The 26,703-nt window shown below is 39.7% G+C and overlaps 2 protein-coding genes across 9 annotated transcripts in view; one reads left to right on the top strand and one right to left on the bottom strand.

Annotated features, from left to right (window-relative positions):
• Positions 1-4,788: 4,788 nt before the first annotated feature.
• Positions 4,789-26,703, bottom strand: part of LOC116178093 (neo-calmodulin-like) — a 97,620-nt gene continuing 75,705 nt past the window's right edge. For 4 of the 7 annotated variants that reach the window (XM_031497406.1, XM_031497409.1, XM_031497408.1 and 1 more), the window contains 5 exons: positions 17,738-17,992; positions 12,792-12,927; positions 12,606-12,741; positions 11,212-11,360; positions 4,789-6,138 (listed from right to left, as the gene is read on the bottom strand). In XM_031497406.1, coding sequence (XP_031353266.1) covers positions 6,107-6,138; positions 11,212-11,360; positions 12,606-12,741; positions 12,792-12,927; positions 17,738-17,992 — 708 coding nt within the window. In that variant the 3' untranslated portion in view covers positions 4,789-6,106. Of the gene's footprint in view, positions 6,139-11,211; positions 11,361-12,605; positions 12,742-12,791; positions 12,928-17,737; positions 17,993-18,459; positions 18,502-24,827; positions 24,861-26,051; positions 26,130-26,703 lie in introns of those variants that run through there. The other 3 variants (XM_031497410.1, XM_031497412.1, XM_031497411.1) reach the window with 3 other exon arrangements.
• The window catches only part of LOC116178095 (troponin C-like), a 36,194-nt gene continuing 22,405 nt past the window's right edge, over positions 12,915-26,703 (top strand). The window contains exon 1 of one of the 2 annotated variants that reach the window (XM_031497415.1): positions 12,915-13,052. Coding sequence is in view for 1 of the 2 variants with exons in the window: in XM_031497414.1 (XP_031353274.1) it covers positions 23,525-23,527 (3 nt within the window). In the remaining variant the exon portion in view is untranslated. Of the gene's footprint in view, positions 13,053-23,383; positions 23,528-26,703 lie in introns of those variants that run through there. The other variant, XM_031497414.1, reaches the window with a different exon arrangement.

Below are 26,703 nucleotides of genomic sequence, written 5' to 3'. Positions count from 1 at the left end.
GGAGTCCGATTCCAGTAACGCCGGATAAGTAATAAACACATTGATTACATAGGTACATAAGTATGAAAGAGAATTTTATACAAATAAACCTGCAACACTGTAGAGCGGCCTAGGCAGACGCCTCACTGTAAAGCAGGACATTGCCCTCATTCAAGAACCCTGGGTTGTTAAATCAAGGGTTTCTGGCCTTGGGAGTACAAAAGGAACCGTTTTCTTTGACACACGGCAAGAAAAACCTAGAACATGTATTTATGTCCCTAGCCACTTTAAAGCTCTTCTGCTGCCACACCTGTGTGGACGTGATATCACGACCATACAGTTAAGCTGTGACATATGCAAGGAAAACCTCAAGTAGTAATAGCGTCAGTTTATCTCCCGGGAGATTCTGTCAACCTACCTCCCAGTAACGAGATGGTAGAACTGATAGAACACTGTGAGAAAAATAACAAACACCTCATTATAGGGTGCGACTCAAACGCTATCACCATACTATATGGGGGAGCGCTAACGTCAACCCTAGGGGTAAATCATTACTCGAATATTTGACAGGCACTAATCTAGAGATTCTCAATCAGGGCAGTGAACCTACGTTCGTAACTTCCCGAAGCCAGACTGTGATCGATCTCAGTCTGGCATCATCGAGTATCTCGGATCATAAAAAGAACTGGCAAGTCACTTCTGAAGCGACTATGTCAGATCATAGACTAATTTCATTTGAAATTGACTGTAAAGGAACCGTTCAAAAGGGCTATCGCAACCCCAAGGTCACGGATATTCCCCTTTACAAACATCTCCTTGGAGAAAAACTTAGAGAGCACCCCTTCGGGGGACGCCTCTCTGATCTCCTCCTCTCCTTACCAACTCTATTGTGGAGTCATTTGAACAGGCGTGTCCTCTGAGAACTGCCAAGACTCCCTATAACCATCCTTGGTGGTGCAGGGCGCTCGAAAAGCAGAAAACTCGATTGGACAAACTGTTTAATAAGGCAAGGAAGAGCAAAGTTGCAGCCGACTGGAGAGCCTACAAGGCAAACCTAAGGCTATACAAGAAGGACATTAGAAGGCGTCAGAGGGATTTCTGTAGCTCTATAGAATCCACCTCCTCGGTATCTCGCCTAAATAAGATCCTTACCAAAGATTCATACCACAACCCAGCTAGCCTCAGAAGAGAGGATGGTTCCTATACGGACAACCTCACAGAGACAGCTGAGGTACTAAGAGACGCTCACTTTCCTGGAGCCACCACCACGCCTTACCCCAACTGGCCTGAGACAATCCCTTTCACTTCCACGGAGAATGACTGGGCGGTTGCCTGTCAGGTGGTGGACGTGGCGAGGGTGACCTGGGCGGTGAAATCGTTCTCAGCATACAAGTCACCCGGTTTGGACGGCATAATACCGGCCCTCCTGCAATGGGGACTGGGATGTTATTGCTACCTACCTATTGGGAATATATACAGGCTGTATCGCTTTCAGATACATACCTAAACAATGGAGGGAGATAAAAATTGTTTTTATCCCCAAACCTGGAAAAGGTGATTACTCCACACCTAAAGCATATCGTCCAATCAGCTTGATGTCTTTTCTTCTTAAGACACTTGAAAGACTGTGCGATAGATACATAAGGGATACGGCGCTAACACGGTTTCCGCTGCATCCTAACCAACACGCATAGGTACTGCCCAGGAAGATCTACGGAATCAGCCCTGCACTGCGTTGTAGGGCAGATTAAGAGATGCTGCACTATAAAGAGTCCGCACTGGGAGTATTCATAGATATAGAAGGTGCTTTCGACAAAACAACCTTCGATTCAATAGAAATGGCTCTACGTCACCACGGCGTACCGAACGTCGTACGAGGCTGGATTGCGCAGCTGCTGAATCTCAGAGCAGTGCACATCAGCGTTGGCGACGAAACACTAAGGTGCACAGTAGTGAGAGGATGCCCCCAAGGTGGGGTGTTATCACCACTTCTGTGGAACTTGACTGTCAACAGGCTCCTCTGTCGCCTTAATGACAGTGGCTACTATACGCTGGGGTATGCGGATGATATATCCATACTTATAACCGGCAAATTTGAGGCTACTCTATGCAGACTGATGCAATCAGCTCTTACAGTAACTGAAGAATGGTGTAGGGAACACTCCTTGTCCATCAACCCGACAAAAACGGAGCTAGTTCTCTTCACAAGAAAAAGAAAGGTAGAGGGTGTTCGAGCCACCCTGCTATTCCAAAAACACCTCCAATTTTCAGAGTCCGGTGAAATATCTAGGAATCACACTCGACAAAAAACTGAATTGGAGCAAACATATCCAGCGTAAAGCCGAAAAAGCAAATAGGGCTTTCTGGCAAAGTCGCCGCGCTATTGGCAAACTTTGGGGACCATCCCCGAAGGCTGTCCTGTGGCCACAGATCTACACATACACAGATTGCTAACCTTATGCATTTTTTGGGAAACAAATTTAGGTATACTTAAAAGCGCCCTCTATTGCGGAGCAGTGCAAGTACCGATTAGACTGTAATATGACGCTTATGGATTTATGCATTAGATGTCGAATTCGTTATTCGTTATTTTTGGCATTGGATATTTGGAATCTGTGAATTTATTTTGTGATTTGTTTATAGACATGTATTCAAGAGATCATATATGTATACCTACATACGTATTCCAAATCTTATCGGCGAGGTAAAGAATGTAATGTTAATTATGGCAGAGATATACATAGTTTTTAAGTATACCTTTGCGGTTAGCAATCTGTCAAACCCTTTAAAGCTGCAAATAATTTCCGCCAACTTCAAAAAACCTTCAAGATTCTTTAAGAACGTGCCCTATGTTCGTGTGTATCTGTGACCACAGTTACCCGCTTTTAATAACTCCTTTGCGACGAATGAGTAACTCCAGTGTTAAATTAAACAATTATGGCTCAGCGTACCTCCTATCATATCACTCATATCACGTAATAATAAGAATATTAAGGAATTCGAATTGTGCAAACTTTAGCGCTTTAATTTTGTTTCAGCGACATCTAACGGATAAATCCATAAGCGTCATATTACAGTTTTAAACGATACATGTTTATACTGCTCCACAATAGAGGGCGCCTTTAAGTATACCTAAATTTGTTTCCCAAAAAATGCATAAAGTTAGCAATCTGTGTATGTGTAGATCTGTGCTGTGGCTGTACACTGCCGTGATTAGACCTATGTTCTGTTATGGAGCAATTGTCTGGTGGCCTAGAACCAGACTCTCCACAACTGTAGCACTCCTTAATCATGTGCAAAGACTAGCGTGCCTTGCCTGCACAGGCGCGATGCGAACGACCCCCACAGCCGTCATGGAGGCCCTCTTCTTGGATCTGCCTCCACTAGATCTCCACGTGAGAGAGCAGGCCATTCTGGCATTCCTGCGTCTGAAAAATAAGGGGTTGTTGAATAGCAGAGGCATTGAGGGGGGCCACTCCCGAATTCTGGGCGAGGCGATCAAGCGAGTGCCTATCCTAGAGGGGAGATCGGACACACTCACTCCTCAATTCATATTAGGGAAAAACTATCACACCTTCTTTGATGAGAATATGGCATCCCAACCAGATATATTCATCTTCACGGATGGATCTAAGACAATGGAAGGTACAGGCACTGGTATTTACTCCAAAGAACTGAACTTCCATATCACCCAACCACTAGGCAAACTTCCTACTGTATTCCAGTCAGAGTTGGTAGGATTAACGCTTAGTGCAAGAACAGTTCTTATGCATAACATAAAGAACAAAACTACCAGAATCGCAAGTGACAGCAGGGCTGCCTTGCAGTCACTTGGTCACTGTAAAATTACCTCTAGGATGGTTTCCGAATGTCACCACGTACTAGAGCAAGTAGCAAGCAGCAACACCCTTGAGCTCGTATGGGTCAAAGGGCATGCTGGAACGGAAGGTAATGAGAAAGCCGATAAATTAACCCGACTGGCCTCAAAACAGGCGTTTTATGGTCCAGAGCCGTCTCTTCCACTTACAGTTACAACTGTAAACAACCTAATAACTCAAGACACCCAAACCCAGCACAGGGCTAGGTGGAACTTGATGTTAGATTGTCGCCATGCGAGAGAAGCCTTCAGAGGACCATCTCGTAGCTTGGCGCGTTTTTGTACAGGGCTATCAAGGAAGAACCTGAGGTTACTCGTGGGCATACTTTCTGGGCACTGTAAACTAAACATCAAGCACATACACTGCATGGGTTTGGTGGAATCGCCATTTTGTAGAGGATGTTACACAGACGACGAGACGGCACACCACATACTCTGTGAATGTCCAACTGAGACGATCCATGTTGGGGGAATCCTGGCCTTCCAGCGTCCTAAGTTTCATCTCACGTGTGGGATGGCTTGAGTGATGTTGAGGGGTCGGGCGACCCTAGTCAGGGAGGTAGTACAAAGGGCCCGAATTTGAGGCCTAAGTACCCGTGGACACTGTTCACCCTCCTATCGTAATCCAGAATCCAGATCTGCGTCACAGCTTGAGCCCCAATGTCATCGTCTACATTTATTCGTATTGATAAACTTTACGTATTCATTCGTTGCGATAACCGTTCTCAAAGGTATACATACAGGATGGTCATTATACTACTGTTACACCTGTAGAATCGATAACATCAAACAGTTTGAAGATTGGGCTACTAGATCAAAAGTTACAGTCCTTTGAATTTTTTTCGAAATTGGGGGGGGGGAGGGAGGGGGAACAAAATGAACGAAACTTTCAAGCAGTTTAGTTCATTAATCTCAAGTGATGCAACTAATGGTAACTTCTCGCAATTATTTACTTTGATATTTTCTTTTAATATTGAACATTTGTTTTACATTTACATCAAATTAAATTCATTTCCATAAACAAAACTAGTCAATCTTACGTCGCAATATAGTATGGTCGGAATCGGGAAGTGGATTTTTTGTTGTCCGCAACTGTAAGATGGACTAATGTTTGTTATGGAATTGAACTAACATATATTTATTTAGTCTACTCTCATTATTTATTTCTTCAATGTTTTACATTTATATTATGAACTATGCAAACAACAGACATATAAATAAAATCTATCTTCAATAATAATAGAAAAATTATATAACACCCTTATGCTATATACAACACGATTTAATAGCAATAGAAGGATAACCTTGGTCTTTTAAAAACTGTCATAAAATACCTACAGGTGGACAATAATTGTAATGAACGCGTTCATTAAAACTAGGAAGACGAGTAATCGTTTCGTAGTCTATCAATGGATATAACGCCTGGTAAGAACGAGAGGTACATCAACAGAATGAAGAAGAAACCATATAAATTATTGTCTATTGTCTATAGCAATGAATCTATTTTGACCAAAATGTAAACAATAATAAATTTTGCTACCTAATTCACGTGTTGCACAACCTGGTATGGAGTGAAACAACCACAATTCAGTTACCTACCCCCTAACAACTTCAGCGTTGCCTTTTTTTCTCAAATTTGAACAAATATCGTGCAGTCTTTTAATGCATTAGTGCACTTGTTTATCGACCTATAAGTACATGAACAAAAATATCCGCCTAACGTACCTACCCCTAGGGCTAATCACAACGATACGAAAAAGTCAAGGGCTAAAACGAATCCTCTGTAAAGCATTCACAATTTGAACATTGATTGTACGTATCTCACGTCCAGCCCGACACACAGAGGGAAGGAGATTCTCGGGATGCGAACACATCAGTGGGAGGAACGCGGTGGGAGGCTGGACGTAAACCCTAAGTACGACTTATACACGCATTACTCTAGCACAACGTAAAGCAAACGTTTATATCAGAAAGACGGCTTAAGACAATACTAATCCTAAAATATCTTATAACAAGCCTAAAGATTTAAAAAATGATTTAGTAAGAAAATTTGTTTCCCAAAATTTCGGTTCGACAAGGAAAATTTTGGGGAAACATTTTTACCACCCTGTTTTGAGAAATACATTTATAGTTTATACGAATAGTTTTGTAAGCAGTGCATATTAGGAATTTTAAAGAGTAATAATGGATGCTGATTTAAGTGTCCAGATTTTTCGTCTCCACTTGGCGCTGTCTCTCCTCGCTGCGTTTCTAGTTTCTGGCCGTTAGGATAGTCACGAACTCTTTAAAAGAAATAAAACAGTTAGATTAGAAGCACTTCTCTGCTTATTTCAATGCAAAAAAAAACTGAATGGCAGTATTTGCACATCTGGTGCTAATAAATAAGACAGAAATTGGAGAAGTATTTCAAAATTCGTAAAGAAGGAGTTTATTTTATGGTTTTACTACCATCCGAACAGCGGCCGAAAATTGGTCATCCTAGTCATCAAGTCAGTACTGCAAGTGATTTTAAGATTTCTTATTTTGATTGTCGACCGGCTGCGTACGGGGTATTATGTCCAAACAAACTTTTGTTTCTTTTTTTTCATGTAGAATAAATTTTTATGTCAAGCTATATTGATTGTATATGTTTATTGAAATCCATATGGGACCCGGATAGAGTTTTTACCCTTTCCTTGCTAAGAAAACAGGTGAAAACTTCTTCTTTGAAATTTTCGGAAATTAATCGAGGCGTCTCCGAAATTATTAATTTAAAGTCACCACTGAGATTCTTCTTTGTGACCGAAGGCTGACGTTTAGGAGGAAAATAATTACAATTCCAAATTAAAGGTTGACTTTTCATAGGGTTTTTGTCTGTACGTCTCTCTTGGCTCAAGGTCGAACGTCATATGTTCCTGTGTTACGTTGGATCATTATGTCTTCTGGAATCCGTCGAGTTCCTCGACCATTTTAGTCTCTTCGCCCTTGTCGTTTATGGGGAATTCGTTTTGTACCATTTCGTTTCTTGGACCTCTACTTACTGTCGTCAATGTTTTCCGTCCCCTTGGTTTCATTGGCTCTATCAACTCCTCCCTCCCGGGCGAGTGGCTGACACTGGAGCACGCATCGACCACAGTTTGCCTTGGCAGCCTGGGCGGTAATGTTTCCGTAGTTTTTTGCAATTGCTCATGTGGTGCCTGTTGAGGATGTTTTGGTGGTTGTACTAACGTACTCCCCACCTCTGGTTCGGCAGGGTTACTAACCCTAACTTTCAGAGAGGAAAACCCATAACTGAGTCTTCCCCTCTTGGCGATTAGGTTAGTCTGGTCCTCTTCCTCGATGCCGAAAACTACCAGCCTCCCTTGAGGTTGGTCCTTCACGGCTGTGTGGAAGAAACACCAGCTGCCTACCTTTGCCCAGGAATTCTGCACTTCCAAGCGCCGTTTAACCGTCGCCAGGTCATCAGGTGCCCCTGGTACCCAGATGGCAGCCTTGCGGAGTCTAGGAAAACAGTCTTCCTGCACTACCTTTAGTATCGCCCTCATCCACGTTTCCCCCTCATCCCGGATCTCATTCCTACTTTTCCCAGTCATTCCCACCTCCGTACAGTTCCATAACATATGTTCTATTTCCTCTTCTTCTTCTCCGCATATTCTATATTTTCTTTTTTCTTTTTGTCTCCATTTCTTTTTCCGTCTTTCTTCACCTTCGCATCTGAATTTAGCTATTGTTTTAATATTTCTCCTTCTTTCCCACGGTACTACTATCGCGTCCGCTCTTTATCTTCCCCCTCTGTTGTTGTATGTGTGCATCCTAGTCTCTTTTTACCAGCTCGTCTTCCATCTTCCCTCATACTCCTTTCTTGTTATCGATTCTCCTTCAACCTCGTCTCTTGCGACCCCTTCTTTCTTCTACTTTCCTTCTAGTAACTTGACAAAATGTTGTTTCCAGTTCTCTAATTGTATTTCCCTCTCACTTGTTCTATTTTTTCCTCTGTTTATCACCTTCCAAAAACCCTTCCCTGTTTTTATTTCCCAGATTTGCTCTTCGTATCCTTTCTTCTCCATATTCTTTTCTTTTGTATTTTTTCAGTTCTCTTGCCCCTTTCTCCTGTTTCTTCATTTTTCTATATCCAAATTACCACCCTTCATTCTGACCCCTGATAAAAGAGGCGGTTGGAGGGGGGGGGGTGTTTATCTTTCATGGTACTCTAATGAAAGGTCTCAACGAAAGAAATTAATTTCTACCAATCATAGTCCTCCTCCTCTACCCCTTTTTTTATCTCTGTCAATATATCTACCTCCTTGTGCTCGTCATTTTATATTGTTCCTCTTTGCAAATTGGTTCTTCCATATCTCTGATTTTACCATCATCCGCATGGCATCATATTCTATTATACAAATCCAGAATTGAGCGTCTACTCCCGCTACCTTCCAGAATATCATTTTGATGCTGTCCTTAATTATTCATTTTTATTTCGTTTTTCTCTTTTCTTCGGTTGTTTGTGTCTGTACTCCCCTCCCCGTTATCTTCTCTATTTCGTTTACTGTTAGTTTCTCCCTCCAAACCCCCACCCTTTCACCCTCCTTTGCCTTTCTGTTCCCATTATTCCCTCTCCTTTAGTACTCCGTCTGTATTATTTATCTTCTTTCATTAGTATCCTATATCTGCATCTTACTTTCTTGTCCTTTCCCCTTTCCCTTTCCGCAACTTTTCTCATTTCTCTACGGACCCTCTTTTCTTCATAGTTAAACTCGCCTTTCCCTCTCCCCTTATAGCCTCCCTATTCTTTTCGCATGTTGGTTGCACGATTACTACCTTACTTCCCTTTACTTCAAAAGTGCCCCGATCTGCTAGTAGGTTTTCTTTTAACCATTCCTCCACCCCCCTTTCACCCTTATTTAATTCTACTCCCTTTATCGTTTATTTTTTCTCTTATTTTTAGTTATCCTTTCTATAAGTTCTTCTTCTTCCTTGTCCCTTGTCTTATTTTATCCAAGGGAAAATTTAAAAAAATAAACTACCTATTTCCTTTTCTTCTTCTTGTTCTCCGCATATTGTACCACTACTATCGCGTCCGCTCTTTATCTTCACCCTCTGTTGTTGTATTTGTGCATCCGGGTCTCTTTTTACCAGCTAATTTTCCATCTTTTCTCATACTCCTCTGTTATCGCATCTCCTTCAACCTCGTCTTTTGCGACCTCTTCCATAGCCTCTTCTTTCTCCTGCTTTGCTTGTAGTAGCTTGAGAAAATGTTCTCTAATTGTATTTCCCTCTCACTTGTTCTATTTTACTCTCTGTTTATCAACTTCCAAAAACCCTTTTCTGTTTTTATTTCCGAGATTTGCTCTTCGTGTCTTTTCTTCTCCATATTCTTTTCTTTTGTATTTTTTTCTGTTCTCTTGTCCCTTTCCCCTCTTTCTTTCTCGATCATTTTTCTATATCCATTTCCCTCTTCTGTGCACTCTTTGTTCCCCTTCTTTGTTTCTCTTCCCTCTCCTTCGGTTATTGCTTTTTTCATACTCTCCTCTGTAATCACTCCTCCTTGTTCCTCTATTCGCCCTCTAATACATCTCCACCATGTCTTTGTCCATAACTGACTTCGTCTTTGCGTCATTTCACTTTCATTTAAAGCGCATTTAAAAGTTAAAGGGGGGGGGGTGGCTTCTTCACGAATTATTTCCTGAGATACTGTTTTCAAAGTAAAACGCGCATATCTTTTACATGCGACAACTGATTGGTCTCAGATTTGACTTTTGAAAATGGTGGAGGGGAAGGGGGGGGAGGGTGAACACACGTTATACCTTTCATGGTATTGCAATGAAAGATCTCATCGAAATGAACTGTTCTCTACAAATTACCACCCTTCTTTCTTATCCCTTATTAAAGAGGAGGTTTGGGGGGGGGGGGTTGAGAGGAAGGGGGCGTTGTATTTTTCATGGTATTCTAGTTAAAGATCTCATCTGGTTAGGGGGGGGCGTTGTATTTTTCATGGTATTCTAGTTAAAGATCTCATCGAAATTAACTGTTTCCTACAAATTACCACCCTTCTTTCTTATCCCTTATGAAAGAGAAGGTTTGGTGGCGGGAGGGGGGGGGGCGTTTGTATTTTTCATGGTATTCTAAGGAAAGATCTCATCAAAATGAACTGTTCTCTACAAATTACCACCCTCTTTCTTATCCCTTATTAAAGAAAAGGTTTGGAGGGGGAGGGGGGGTGCCGGTTATATCTTTCATGGTATTCTAATGAAAGATCTCATCGAAGTGAACTGTTTTCTACAAATTACCACCCTTCTTAATTATCCCTTATTAAAGAGGACGTTTGGGGGGGGGGGGGTTATCTTTCATGGTATTCTAATGAAAGATCTCAATGAAAAGAATTAATTTCTACCAACCATGGTCCTCCTCCTCGACCCCTTGTCGTGATCTGGTATAATTTCTTATATCTCAAGAACAGATTGTCGGAGGAAAGTACTCACAAACGCAAAATGAATGAATGAATAATGCATGAGACTTATCTATTGGTCATATAACCCCCATTCCTTTACCTTTTTTATCTCTGTCAATATACCTATCTCCTTGTTCGTGTCCTATTATATTGTTCCTCTTTGCAAATTGGTTCTTCTATATCCATGATTATACCATCCGCACGGCATCATATTCTCTTATACAAATCCAGAATTGCGCGTCTTTACCACCTACCCCCGCTACCTTCCAGAATATCATTTTCATGTTGTTCTTAATTATTCATTTTTATTTCGTTTTTCTTTTTTCTTCTGTTGTTTGTGTCTGTACTCGCCCTCTCTCTCTCTTTATCTTTGCATTTAGTTTCTCCCTCCAAACCCCCACCTTTTTCTTCCTCGTTCTTTGCCTTTCTGTTCTCATTATTCTCTTTCCTTTAGTACTCCAATCTGTATTCTTTATCTTCTTCCATTGGTATCCTATATCTTCATCTTACTTTTTTGCCCTTTCCCCTTTCCCTTTCCGCAATCTTTCTCATTTCTCTCTGGACGCTCTTTTCTTCATATTTAAACTCGCCTTTTAACTTCCCCTCTCCCGTCATAGCCTCCCTCTTCTTTTCCCATGTTAGTTGCACGATTACTACTTTACGGTCCTCTGACGGTAGATTTTCTTTTAGCCCCCCCCCCCCTCATTCTTTATCAATTCTACTTCCTTTATCGGTTTTTTCTCTTATTTTGTTCTTCGAGTGTAGTTATCCTTTGTATAATTTCTTCTTTTTCCTTGTCCCAACCTTCTCTTAATTTACTCTCTTATGCAGTGAGCAGAACTGGTAGGTATTGATTAGTGATTATCCTTTCAATTGATAATCTTTACGTGACTCAAAATAGAGGACGAGGAAGGGGTAAACTACCTACCTTCGTAGTTGACCTGACCATCACCATCCAAATCAGCCTCCTTGATCATATCGTCAACCTCCTCCTCCGAAAGCCGTTCGCCCAAGCTCGTCATGACGTGGCGAAGTTCATTGGACGATATCAGCCCATCGTTATTTTTATCGAACACTCTGCAAAGAAAACGAAAAATCAACGACCAAAGCGAGAGCGACGGGTCCGTTAACTTGGCCCCCCCCACTGAGAGATTTCATAGTCGTATTATTTTGAAATGAATGCGCTCGTTATGCGCTCATATGCGCCACCGATAATAACTCTTGCGCCATTATCGTTTTTTAGAAATCCGAAAAAACATTTGGGGGGGCCAAGTGAACGTAGCCCCCCCCCCCCAGTACGTATTTTGTCCCTTGTAACTAGGTCACCTGATACATTTGGTTATGCGCTCAATTGCGCCACTTGAATTAAAGCTAGCGCCATTACGGTTAAGCCGTGACAAATTTTCAAAAAGTGGGGGGGCCAACTTAACGTTTTTAAAAGTAACTTTTTTTTAACATCTTTTCATACGAAATTGTACTCTCAGGTATGCGCTGAAATGCGCCGTAAAAAGATATCTTTGCGCCATTATTGTTTTTTGGTTATCCTTAAATATATTTGGGGGGGGGCCAAGTGAACGGAATCCCCCATAACGCATTTTGCTACCGGTATTTGTGCCACTTGATACATCTGGTTATGAGCTCAATTGCGCCACTTGAATTAAAGCTAGCGCCATTACGGTTAAGCCATAAAAAATTTTTAAAAAGTGGGGGGGAGCTAACTTAACGTTTTCAAAAGTTACGTTTTTTAACATGTTTTTTCTACTACATCGTACCTTTCATCATGCGCTAAAATGCGCCGTAAACAAAAATCTTGGCGCCATTATAGTGTTTCAGAAACACTCTACAGGGTGTTTTTTTGGGAGCTTTAGTTAAACGATTCTGGGAAAGTAAAAAAGGTAGGTTTTTAAAAATTTGTATTTAGGAGTTACTCCGAAGGCCGAATCGATGTAAAATATTTTCAAAATGGACGCACTTCCGGAAATAACTTTTGAAAACGCTAAGTTAGACCCTCCACTTTTTAAAAATTTTTTATGGCTTAACCGTAATGGCGCTAGCTTTAATTCAAGTGGCGCAATTGAGCGCATAACCAATTAATGTATCAGGTGACCTAGTTACAAGGGACAAAATACGTACGGGGGGGGGGGCTACGTTCACTTGGTCCCCCCCCAAATGTTTTTTCGGATTTCTAACAAACGATAATGGCACAAGAGTTATTATCGGTGGCGCATATGAGCGCATAACGAGCGCATTCATTTCAAAATAATACGACTATGAAATCTCTCAGTGGGGGGGCCAAGTTAACGGACCCGAGAGCGACCTCACCTGAAAGCTTCGCGAAGCTCCTCCTCGCAGTCGGCCTCCTTGAGCTTCTTCGACATCATCTGCAGGAACTCGTTGAACTCGATCGTTCCGTTTCCATCCTGGTCGACCTCGTTGACCATGTCTCGCAGTTCCGTCTCTGTGAAACAGATGGCGGGTATATGACAAACAGTGCAATTAAGTAGAAACCTGTTGGACGTTGACCTAGAGACCGCATCACAACTCCAAGCTCTGCCATCGTTATCGTGCCGTCTTCGTCTTTGTCGAACAGCATGAACGCCTCTTTAAATTCCGCGACTTGGTCCTCTGACAAGCCGTATTCGGTCTAAAACAATAAGAAGATTTTAAATGCTTTGATTCCAAAGGCTGATGGGAGCCTCCAAAGTGGTAGGAGAAGAAAGGTGTTTTTTGGGAATACCTACAGATTGCCGAATAATTTCGTCCTGACTGGTAAGCCTGCGCAGTCGATCGTATTCCCTACCATAACGTCCGACAGTTTCACTTTCAGTCATTGTCAGTCTTTCACTTTCACACCTCAACTACCAGAAACACTGCCATTGTTCTCGAGAGAATTTTTTTTGTAAAAATCATGCCGAAGCATTTAATATTATCCATGGTATCCGCGACTGTTTTCTTGGCACTAGAAATAACAACTACGATCGTGATTTAGTTTATCTAACGTCTCCTTTATATACAAAGTTTGGCACACTTAGAAGGTGAAATAGCGAGATGACAATAACATAAAATAATATTAGTATCGTTGGCGGTGCGTCCAAAAAGGAAATTTTTGAAACCGTCGCAAATGAAAGTTCAAGCACAAAACGCACCTGAGCAATTTAATTTTACACAAACTCGGTGCATGGTCAACTTGAACTTCGGCCAAATTCCTAAAATAATATCCTTAATTTTTAATGAATTTTCGAACGTTTATAAATTAATAAAGGCCATCGGTTTGTTTAATGGGTCATCATAAATATAAATATCTCGCGAGTGAGGGAGTAATCCGCGTTTATGGCCGCCGTAAAATTTATTAGCTTTTGCCAGAATGAATAAGATAATAAAAAATTACAATATCTAGCTGGACCTTTGTAAACAGCTCCCGCAAGTTTTATATCGGGCGTTTTATTTCAGGCGTACGGCAAATGTTGGGAGGAGTGGGTTGGACCCGTTTTTTAATATCTTGTTAAATAAATAGTGCTATAAAGATTTTTGGAACGGATATGAGCGTTATGTAATTACGCAGTGTTCTTAAAAAACGCACGAGACATCTATCGCTTTCAAATGGTACTGTAGTTCTTGAGAAGGGCTTTTTTTGGAAAGGTCCACCTGGTCATTTGAGCGCCACGCCGACCTCAAACTGACAGTGGTTCAAAATTTCTCCAAACAGAATTGCACTGAAAAAAGCAACCTCGACTAAAGATCAAATTCAAAGGGCTTCGAAGTATTCTTCATTTTTTGACTGAAGAATTCAAAAAACCAAAACCGATCATTAGAAAAAGGCGGGAAACTTCGCCACTTTTGTTGCCATTGCGCTGGGGCGCGACATATGCCAAACAATGCGGATTTTGTGGATGGGAGAGGGGGGGGGGGCTAACTGGGTGTGGTCGGGGTACGGCCACAGTTTCGCAACTGGTATAACTGCATCAGGGGAAACTCTGCTTCCTGTCGATAGCCTCCTCCCTTCGTTCCATTAGTTCCCGACGCTTCCATCCATTGATTTTAATTCTCCTCCCTTCCTTATTTTGTCCTCTCTCTCTCTCTCTGTCTCCCTTTCTGTCTCCTCCTCCTCCCCTTAGCTGCTTGTACTTCCGCCTCATTCTTCTTCCACCTCCAGTACCCGTCTGCTTTCTTTCTTCATTTCGTGTTTGTCTCTGCTCCACCCTTCCCATCTCTTTATGAGATTAGTGGTGTTCCATGTGAAGCAGAGCCGCCAGTAGTGACGGTAGTTGTAACTGGGTGATCGGACATCCTTGTTTCATTCCTCTGGTTTCCATTCGGTGCTCGGTCTCCCTCCCAAACCAAAACCCTCCTGGCATTTTCCCCATTTTCTGTTTTCCTACTATCTCCATCATTTCTTCCAACGTGGGGGGTGGCAGTAGTGGCCAGTAATCGTTCCCCCCCAATACCTGGACCTGTGCTTCTTGCTCCTCCTTCTGGAGCTTCTCTCATGCTGCCATTGGTACATATTTTTTCATTCCTCCTTGTTTCTTCCTTCTCTTTTTTTATGTGCTTATACAATTGTGCATTCCTCTCCATTGGGCTAAGCTTGGCGATGTTCTCTGCGAACTCGGAGAATTCTTTGATCTCATGTTGTTCAAAAGTTTTATTTTTCTCCTCCCTGGCCTCCCTTAACCCCTTCTTTGCTTCGGGTCTCAGTGCTCTTCTGTGACTTGCTTCCTGTTCAGAGACATGGGCGGTTTATGTTCCCCTACTGCTTCCTTGAGCGTCTCGGCGATCCTGTTCCTTCTCTTTCCTCTTTTTGTTCCTGATCTCTTCGTGCTCCTTTCTGTACTCTTCCCCTTTTTTCTCCCCGGTCAGAATTATCACATCTCACCATTCAGTTCTCCCGCTTCGCTCCCTGTCCTCCCCCCCCCCCATTACTTTCTGCCGTACCATTTTATGGACCGATTCTACTTGATTCTTACTATGTTGCCGATCTGTGATTCAGGGTTTCCTCCCCTCCACGTTGTCGGCATCCCTTTGAATTTGCTGAATGTGTTTTCCGCCCTCAGTCCATGTACATGTTCCTAAGCTCACTGTCATTCACGTTGTCTTGCTCGTAATCGAGCATTTTACCTACCCCCTTGTTCCTCCCCTTCCCTTGCATCTAGTCCGCCTAATTGCGCATTGAAGTCGCCTAATATGATGTCATGGTATTTTTTGCTCTGTTCTTTCGCTCAGCTTCCCGAGTCCTCTTTTGTCCGAAGAGATATGGCATCCTATAACTGTTAGTCTCCCAAAGCTCGTCTTGATTTGAGCCATACAATATACAGGGTGTACCACCTAAGACGAATCATAATTTCTTTATCATAAAAAATGCCGAAAAAGGTCACGCAAAATTGTACGCAATTACCGTCACTGTATTTCTAAAATATTTTTGATCACCAGGGGCGTGCTGTATTCCAGTGTCGTATCAAACTTATACCCCTAACTTTAACGATTTCGCGCATTTCGCCTTTTTTCGTCAAAATTTGACAGTTTTTCGTTTTTTTTGGTTTTTGAACTGTTTTGGAGCTCTTCTACAGTCACATAATTTTTTTAGTACTTTATCGAAAAAATAAAATTTTTGATTGACAATTCGCCAAATGTCATATTTAAAAAAAATTCAAATGGCGCCCCCTTAAACAAATTATACCTCTGGGTAGCCAAAACTATACATTTTCCATTGATATAAAGAAAACCACACATTCCATAGGAAAATTTCAGAGAAAAACCAAGTCGAAACGCCAATTTGTTCTTTTCCCAGCCCAAGTGTGCTATGATGAAAAAAAAAGATGTTCAATTCTCAGAATTAGCAGTACAGGCCACCGGATAATATGTGTCTCAGTGGTAGAGCGTTGGGCTACATAGCCGGAAGGTCGGGTGTTCGAACCTAGGCTGAGGTAAAAATTTTTCATCTGAGGCAGAGATGGGAATTTCCTTAGATCAGTTTCGAATATTCTGCCGGCTACTCCGAATGCAGTTTTCCTAATTCGTAAGGTAAATATCGGAGTAGCACTTAGCTTTTCGCCCTCGCTGTCCTGTTGATTTGATTTCTACACGGTCTCGACCTCCTCACAATTTAATTAATTCCTCTCGCGTTATTCGTGTCTTGATAAAGACGAATTCCGATTGGGCTTCGAATGTAAGTTTTGAATTAAGCCCGGATCCGCCTCGCGTTTAAAAGTTAACGACTTCTTTACTAAAGTAAACACAGAGCTTGCCTTTCGTCCCCTCACCGGGTATCCAATCGGAATCGTCTTCTGCGCCTCGTTGTCCCATTCAGTCGCTTGATTGAAAATTACCCTAGGCCAAAGCTTGTATTCGTGGTATATGAAGTTTCATCTATTGCGCAGCTTAAAAACCAAAGCGGCCCAGTCTGGGCCCGTAAAGAAATTTTTTTTACCTAGTAAGTTCGTTATTTTAAATGCAACCCCTATTTTTTATTTCATTTTTGGATTCTACGTGAAAATTTCAATTGTTTTGACACCCCCGGGTCGATATCTACAATTTATGGTTTTTCAGCTACTTTGACGCGAGGAAAAAAATGGCGGATGCAGACGGTACCTTGGAAATTGATTACTTGAATACGGTTGTAGTTATGGCAACCCATTTTTGCCAGTGCACAGAGAAAGAATAGGGCTTTCTTTTAGTGTACTTTAAAAAAAGTTAAGTTGCGTATTTCAAACACTAAAAACTCAGATTTTTTAAATGAAATCAAAATTGGCGTATTTTGATATTACATGTTCCTATACCTATCTTTAACAGTTTCTGATTTTCATGCCTAAATCTAAGCCAAAGCGATACACTCTCAACAGCTAAACCCTTTTCTTTTGTTTCTCGAGCTTATGCTCACTCTTTTCGTTGACTGAGCCTTAATTTTATGTCTACTACGAGCGAACGCGTAAATGACAGTACTCGGCACCGATTGTCCACGGAAACGCGGACTGGTATTATGAGTCGTAAAAAAATAAGAAGAACATTGATGAATCTTTGCAAGATAATTCACTGGTCGCTCGTAGACACATCACGTTCCAACCACTCACTCAATTTGAGTGGCCAGAAAAATAGGAAATATGGTTTAAGAGGTTCGAAAGGTACCAGATGCCGTCGGGGCTTGATCAAGAGCCAGAAGAAAATCAAGTGACTTCTTTAATTTATTGTATGGGAGAGAATGCTAAAGATATATTGACTTGCTCCCAACTTCCTGGGAAAAACTCCACTCATACAAAACGGTAAAGGCCGCATTTGATGAAGCTTTTATAGGAAAGCGGGATATAATTGATGATATTTACGATGAGAGAAAAAGGGGGAGTTTCTCACCGACTCAAAGGAAATCATAGAAAGTACGGAAAATTTTGAGCAAATAGAAGGAGCCCCGAGCTCCTCGATCAAAAAATTTTGAAATTAGAAAACTAATAAAGAGATCGGCTTACCAAATCTATATTCACGATGAGATCGTGCTGATGATGCTTCCCGCCCTTCTTCGGCTTCTTCATCGACTTATTCGCGGCGGTCGCGGCCGCCTTCGCCGGCGCCTGCTTGATCGGCTGTCCCTTCTGGGCGGCCGGTTTCGGGCCCGGCTTCGCCGCGGTCTTCGCGCCCGCACTTTTCGGTCCGTGCGTCGGTGTCCTCTGGCCGGCCTGCAACTTCTGTCCGACATGTCCGCCGTCTACGGGCTTATTTCTCGCCTGCAAAAAAAAAACGAAAAATTCGAATTACACGTGTGCGATATTTTATTTCGGTCTACCTATCTTTCGGGTTATTTCTGAATAGTATGAGAAACGGCGACAAATTAAATTGTCCACATTTTTAGTTTTTCAATGGCGTGATTAATTTAAGGGTACGCGACAGAAAAGAATGTTCTAAAAATGACAACGAGCGTGATTTATTTAGTTGTTTGCGTTCAGTTTAAAAATCGATCGTCTTCCGGCTTTAAAAATTCAAATGCTCGAACAGTTTCATTACCTTTACATTTTAAACAAACAGATACAAATTACCGAAACCATCAAAAGCTTCTCAATGAAAACCGCGGTTTATGCTTTTTAATTAAAACTGACCTACAAACTTCTGCTTTGATGAAACGCAGGTCTGCCAGAAAATGCGTTCCGAGCGCAAGGCCAAACGCTTTTTTTTGTCTAATTAGCTTAACCTTTACCTGCAACGAAACTTTTGAAAATAACATAATTTGTTTGATAAGTGCCCCCTTGTAAATCTTTCAGTGTCCGTCGTTTAAAATTTAAACTGCATAAAATTAATCAAAATAAACAACTAATTTGATTTCGGCGTCAAATAAGACTAATATGTTCTTGTCTTATATATTTATATTGAGAGACTGCCAAGAATCTTTCGTTAGTATGATTCATCCCAATTACTTACTTTTGCCATAAGCATCAATTTAGGCTTTTATTAGAAAGGATTGAAGAAACTTGTTTAAACGCAGAAATTTCATTACACAAAGAACGCTCAAATTCCGAAAATTCCAAATAATTATTTACAAAAAAAAGAAAATCTGACAATTTCCCGAAAGAAAAATAAACTTGCGGACAAATTACCCCGCACACATGCGTTCGACAAATAAAATAAGAAAATCTTAAAATATATAGTTTTTGTCGAGAAGTTCGTAGTTTTGCGTAAAAAAAGTTATGTACGTAAAAGTCAGAAAAAGGGCACATTGCTGGCCAGAAAATATTGAAGCACGGGGCCTCCTTGGGGCAGAGTACTTTAACTTCCGAGTCAAGTAATGTCACTTTACTGACGAGTTTTGTATTAAATTTTACCCGAAATCGTATTATAATGTAAAATTTCAATTTTTACATAGAACTTTTGATTAAGATTAAATGGAATTGCTCTAAATGCAATAAGCTGTCCTTGTATCGATAATTCTAGTTTAGCCTAAAGGATTTGTGTTATAAGTAAAGCAAAAGGACTTTTGGCTCGTTTCACGAGACGTAGCTGCCGCTAGACTGGAAAGGTATTTCCATATTTCAAGTGAAGTTTCTAACTCCTGCATTTGCTCTAACGAGCAGAATACGAATAAAGTGCCCTATGTGTTTGTTCTTCCTTTTTGAGAATTTTGAATTGCGTCTGATTTTGGCAAACTCATAAATGACTTCTAACGTCAGGAAATAGGAATAAAGAGAAGAGAATGGAAAACTAATTCAAATTAGGGAACCAGCAGCCCTTTCCACAAATTTGTTATTATTCTTCGAGTGAGGAACAGGGGACTAAAAACTGCTCATTTCTCCAATAACTTTCCACTCTTTAACAAACTATTTTGCTGTCTGTCTGTTCCCCAAACAGATTTTTACTAAAAAATGCTCTCAATTTGATATTCTGATAAAATCCATCATTTCCACGCAAAACCACCAACACAACGTATCTGTTTTACGTAATTGTAAAGTAACAATCGTCGATTTATGCAAAATAAGCTTGCCAAATCAAAGTTCAACAAGGCATTACAGTAAACTGCCATTCAGTAACTTTGGAGTTACGATCATCGCTTCGACACGGCATTTCGGCGTAATTTATGGCATGCAGACGTTAGTTAATGTCACGCCAGTTAATTTTATTAAACGCTTAATGTTGTAATGGATTTAGGGAGACCGGCCCCGCGCCTTGCGTAATTTTTTTTAATAAACTCTCGACTGAAAATTCGAGCAATTTATATAGTTCAATCTGTCGTCGATATCGTACGGACTACGAATGTAGAATGCGGGGTCTAGTGCCAGCTATTTGTTATTGAGAAAAACCACGTGTCATAAATACATGTTCGTTTTGGTTTTTATTGTAGGAAATTTTACGTCGAAAAATTAGCCCCCCGAGGGAGGGAAGCTCGACCTCTGAGTACTCATCCTATTGGAAAATCCGGTCAACATTTTTTTTTGCACTTGCACAACACACGTGAGATTAAATGCTACCTTTTTACAAACAAATTTGCAAAAATGCGTTAAAAATGACCATTAATAACTCTTTTGCTGAAAGTACTGATGGGGTCCAGACACCAAACCCCCCGGTTCTATGTCCTTCCACAAAGAAAGCCTAATGGTGATACCATAATTTGCGAAAAAACGCCACCGAACCAATCCTAAAGTTACAACCCCCGGAATGTAAGAGTGCAATACATGGCGGTATGAATGACTTAAAAAATTTCGCAAGCTTAAATCAGACAGAAATTTATTATAAAATGGCGGTTTAAGGGTTGGTTATAGTTTATTTAAACATAATCTATCAAAGGAATAAACATAGTTGGTCTACTACGTAAAGTTACAACCCCCGGAATGTAAGAGGGCAATACATGGCGGTATGAATGACTTAAAAAAATTGGCAAGCTTAAATCAGACAGAAATTTATTATAAAATGGCGGTTTAAGGGTTGGTTAGAGATTATTTAAACATAATCTGTCAAATAAATAATCATACTTGGTCTACTACGTAAAGTTACAACCCCCGGAATGTAAGAGTGCAATACACGGTGGTATGAATGACTTAAAAAATTTCGCAAGCTTAAATCAGACCGAAATTTATTATAAAATGGCGGTTTAAGGGTTGGTTAGAGATTATTTAAACATAATCTGTCAAATAAATAATCACAGTTGGTCTACTACGTAAAGTTACAACCCCCGGAATGTAAGAGTGCTATACACGGTGGTATGAATGACTTAAACATTTTCGCAAGCTTAAATCAGACCGAAATTTATTATTAAAGGGCGGTTTAAGGGTTGGTTATAGATTATTTAAACATAATCTGTCAAATAAATAATCATAGTTGGTCTACTACGTAAAGTTACAACCCCCACAATGTAAAAGTGCTATACATGGTGGTATGAATGACTTAAAAAATTTCGCAAGCTTAAATCAGACCGAAATTTATTATTAGAGGGCAGTTTAAGGGTTGGTTATAGATTATTTAAACATAATCTGTCAAATAAATAAACATAGTTGGTGTATTACGTAAAGTTACAACCCCCACAATGTAAAAGTGCTATACATGGTGGTATGAATGACTTAAACAATTTCGCAAGCTTAAATCAGACCGACATTTATTATTAGAGGGCAGTTTAAGGGTTGGTTATAGATTATTTAAACATAATCTGTCAAATAAATAATCATAGTTGGTCTACTACGTAAAGTTACAACCCCCGGAATGTAAGAGTGCTATACATGGCGGTATGAATGACTTAAAAAATTTGGCAAGCTTAAATCAGACCGAAATTTATTATTAAACGGCAGTTTAAGGGTTGGTTATAGATTATTTAAACATAATCTGTCAAATAAATAATCACAGTTGGTCTACTACGTAAAGTTACAACCCCCGGAATGTAAGAGTGCTATACACGGTGGTATGAATGACTTAAAAAATTTCGCAAGCTTAAATCAGACCGAAATTTATTATAAAATGGCGGTTTAAGGGTTGGTTAGAGATTATTTAAACATAATCTGTCAAATAAATAATCATACTTGGTCTACTACGTAAAGTTACAACCCCCGGAATGTAAGAGTGCAATACATGGCGGTATGAATGTCTTAAAAAATTTCGCAAGCTTAAATCAGACCGAAATTTATTATAAAATGGCGGTTTAAGGGTTGGTTAGAGATTATTTAAACATAATCTGCCAAATAAATAATCATAGTTGGTCTACTACGTAAAGTTACAACCCCCGGAATGTAAATGTGCAATACATGGCGGTATGAATGACTTAAAAAATTTCGCAAACTTAAATCAGACCGAAATTTAATACTAAACGGCAGTTTAAGGGTTGGTTATAGATTATTTAAACATAATCTGTCAAATAAATAATTATAGTTGGCCTACTACGTAAAGTTACAACCCCCGGAATGTAAAGGTGCTATACACGGCGGTATGAATGACAAAAAATTTCGCAAGCTTAAATCGGACCGAAATTTATTATAAAATGGCGGTTTAAGGGTTGGTTATAGATTATTTAAACATAATCTGCCAAATAAATAATCATAGTTGGCCTACTACGTAAAGTTACAACCCCCGGAATGCAAGAGTGCTATACACGGCGGTATGAATGACTTAAAAAATTTTGCAAGCTTAAATCAGACCGAAATTTATTATTAAACGGCGGTTTAAGGGTTGGTTATAGATTATTTAAACATAATCTGTCAAATAAATAATCATAGTTGGTCTACTACGTAAAGTTACAACCCCCGAAATGTAAGAGTGCAATACATGGCGGTATGAATGACTTAAAAAATTTCGAAAGCTTAAATCAGATCGAAATTTATTATTAAACGGATAGGATTAATGAAAAAGTATCCATAGTTTTTTCTCGATAATTATCGCTATTCCATTAATCAATAACAATCAAAGCTCGACAATTTTCGACTGATATCAATAATAATCTATTATTATCGACAATTAACGATCAAAAGTTACCGATAATTATTGATTATTATCGACCACTGTAGGAGCACTATTGGGGTTGTTTCCACAGCCTTCTAAAGCTTGTAATAGCATTTATAAATTTTTAATCCTGAAATTTTTATTCCTGAGTTTTAAAGAAATGTAGGCAATTTAAAATAAATCAATTTACCGTTGCAGCGACTGTGAAAAGCGGATCTCGAAAATTACGCAAAATACCTTGGATTCAGCGTATATCATTCATCTCCCTTGGCGGCACACCAACACATGTAGTAAACAATAATTTGATTTACCGGTGTAATGAATCGTTAAAAAAGCCATTTATCAACAACCTTTTAATCTACTTATACACATTTTTTACGAGTTTACATAACGCCGGCGGATTAGTCAACGTTTAAGGGTAACAAAATACACCCGCACCTTCGCGAAATATATAGGGGAAGTTTGACTTCCAAACAGAACCAATTTAATTAACGTTACAACAAACAAACCTGATAATTATTCCGTTATCCGAGACAATTTCTGAAACGAAACAAAAGGCCTCCGAACGAGAATTAATGGAATATCCAATATAAATGGCTTATGTAAAACTGAAAGCTCACTTTTCGTTCGTGATTTCCGTTTCCTTTTCATATATCTGTCGTACGCTATTTCTGTAATTGTATTATCCACGGAAAGCTATATTTAAGAACATATTGTGCACGAGGTTCGGCCAAAGTATCGCAATCGTATATATATTTTAAATATCTAGGAGCTTATAAAACGTGAGAATTCCTCTACCTTTCAGTGTCTAGTTTAAATTCCAGTGGCACGTCACCTTTGAGCCTGCCAAAATGGTTAGTAGTTTCAGAAGCTTATTAGGGAAAATGTGTTAGTTTTATGAGTTTTTCTTAATTCTTTAATGAAAACGTGGGTGGTGCGTAAAATGTGTAACTGTAAGTACCCCTTGTGCCATTTTAGGTGGCAGTGTTAAATACGAATTATCGATTTTTCGACATTTCCAAAATTTTTGAAATATTCGTAATTTCGTAATTATGACAAATTCACACAATAAAATAGTATATTATATACCAAGGGACCAAAGGGTGTGTTTTAATCCCGAGGGTAGTTGAGGAAACTCGCCGATAGTGAACTCTTGGCAATCGGTATGACTTCAAACAGAATTTTGTCTAGTTACAATAGGTGCGATTTCGGTTTTTTTCACGTGTGTAAGAATAATTTCTGAGGCCGTCATTGGCATACACTCAGTTTAATTAACGTTGTTACTGTTTAGAATTTGCCATTATTTTTACGTCTCCAACAATGAGACCGATTGAACTAAGTTTATTGTTGAAAATATTTAGTTGTAATTTGGTCACTTGATAGGGGTTTATTAAATTTCGCGTGCTTTAATAAAAATGACTAGCGGTCTCTCCTCGATACCTGGGAGATTCGATCTATCTCTTTAATTACTGAGAAAAATTTTCTACCCCCACAATGGCGAATTATCTTAAAAATGGCGATGTCTAAATTCTGTATTGGGTAGTAGTGTTCCTTGCGCCACTAATCCCAAACGGCTATTAATTATTTCATACGATCAGAATTTTCCATTATAGCTTTACATATTGATGAGCTAAGAACTGTAACTTCATATCCCTCTTCAAATGGCTGTGATCGTATCCCTACGCCTGCCATCTAGCCGTCAAAAACAAAAGCTCATTGCGTAAAAAAGACCCGTATTACGTTGACGCCAGTCATCCAGATAAATTCTTTACATTATCACGACCAAAATTTGTTTGAGAAGGCACTTCAGAACCTTGACATTTTTTACAGCAAACTTAAAAAATCCAATTCAACCCAATGCGCCCTTTACAATCCTTACGAAAAATAATCATTCCAAACCCCGAAAAAGAACCACCTCTAGGGGGAAAACTCATTAAAATTTACGAAAATTGAAAACGGATTGGGTTAAATTTTTAAATCAATGTATTTAGGGTTGCTTTACAAAAATAATCATCCTAAAGCAGGAATACTTAAAAACCGTGAGGGGTAGAATTAATATCCCTTTTAAAGTAATGTTGTGAAATTTCAAAACGGATTCGATGTATTTACGGTTGCATGCACCCTTAAAAAATCATTCTAAGGCAGAGCACTCACCGACGTGACGTGACACATGACACCAGGAGTAATCCGACACTGACTAACTTTTAATGTTTAATCGGTGAGCGCAGACTCATACATTTATAGTGGTTCCACATGATGTGACGTGTCACTTGTCACGTTGAAAGTTATGTCATATGTCACGTCACCTCGGTGAGCGTAAAATACCAATACGCGAGGGTATAAATGCTAACTATAAAAGCATGTTCAAATATACGAAATTTTAAAACTGATTAAGGTTAAATTTTGACTTTAAAAAATAAACAGACGGACGAACAGAAAGAGTCCAAATGACCAAAATTTAATCAGTTAGTCCCTTGGTCATTATCTACCTATTACAAAGAAACAAAATTAGCAAATTCGAAACCGTTCTCGAGTTATCATGTACACAGACGGACGGACAAAAAGTTCAAATGATCGAAATTTAATCAGTTAGTCCTCTGGCCATTGTCTACCTGAAAACAGAATTTGGGAGAGAATTGGAAAATTCAAAACGGTTTGCGAGTTATCATATACACAGACGGACGGACGGACAGAAAGTCCACCTCTCACCTGCATTCTTTGATGTTTAACTATAAAAATTAGTTGTGCACATTGTGGAAAATGCGAATCCCCGATCTCTAAAACCGCCCTAGTCAAAATATTTACCTCAAAGAATGACGTACGAAAGAAAATTCGTGACAAGAAAAGCCGATTTCTAAAGAAAAATTGAGACCATTGAAGTTCTTTAGACTCTTCGCACTTTTATGCGCCGGATTCTTTGATTTATTCGCGGGCGCTATTTTTCTCTTCTTTAGATCTCGGATTCTTTGAAATTTTGGGATTCTGTTTTCTCATTTTTCAAATCTATTACATCCCTGATACTTCACTTTCTTCAGATTTCCTTAACGTTCCTCGAGGAGGTTTACATATTGACTTGTGACAAATCGAAATTTATATAAGTATACTAGCAGACCCCGCGAACTTGGGGATTCACGTTTTCTTTATATGGGACATACGCTCGGTATCGGCGGCTGCCCACCTCGCACTCCCAACGAAACAAAACTTCATAAAAATCGGTATTGAGACCATCACATTTTTTTTTACAGTTTTGTATAGTTATTTGTCGATCCGTCCGTCTGTTAGATTTTTCTAATACGGTTTGGAAACTTTGGTACTTAAAGCAAATGTATATGCTATTTATTGTAATCGATAGAAGAAATTAAAAAAAACTTTGCTTACATCAAATCCTTTTATTTCTTTGAAATTGTCATTTTTTCGGATTCTTCCCTGTAATAAAACCATTCAGATTCTTCATAGCTTTGATATTCTTCACATTGCTTCCGATTTTTCACACCTTTGACTTTCCAGATTTTCTCGATTTCTTTATCCCAGTCTTCAGACTTCAGGTTTTTCCAATTTTCGATTATTGGTTAATAACTCACACTCTTGAGATTAATTCATTTCCTTAGATTTCTCGAACCATTCGATAAGGAAAGACCCATTAGCAGTGATTCCTAAACTTCTTGTGATTTTTTAGATTGATTGAGTTCTTTACACCTTTCGGATTCATGGTATTCATGGTATTATGATGAAAAGTCTCATCGAAAGGAATTATTTTCCTCCGCGACTCATGTTCGAGATCAGCGAGTGACTAATTAATGCTCTCAATGAAAAAAACCGTTTTGTACTGACTACCGTCCGCCTTCCTTACTCTTTAGCAAAATTGGGGTGGGGTAACCGGTTTCATCCTTCATGGTACTCTAATGAATGATCTCAACAAAAGGAATTAACTTTTACGAACCACAGTGCTCCTCCTAGACCCCTTACCGTGAACGGTTGCGATTGGGACGTCTGGAAGAAGTATTTCTATTGATGACTTCAAAACTTTAAG

This window comes from Photinus pyralis, unplaced genomic scaffold (genome assembly GCF_008802855.1).
Source record: "Photinus pyralis isolate 1611_PpyrPB1 unplaced genomic scaffold, Ppyr1.3 Ppyr1.4_LG8, whole genome shotgun sequence".
In the NCBI taxonomy this organism is placed as follows: domain Eukaryota; kingdom Metazoa; phylum Arthropoda; class Insecta; order Coleoptera; family Lampyridae; genus Photinus; species Photinus pyralis.
This window is presented reverse-complemented; position numbering and strand designations above follow the sequence as displayed.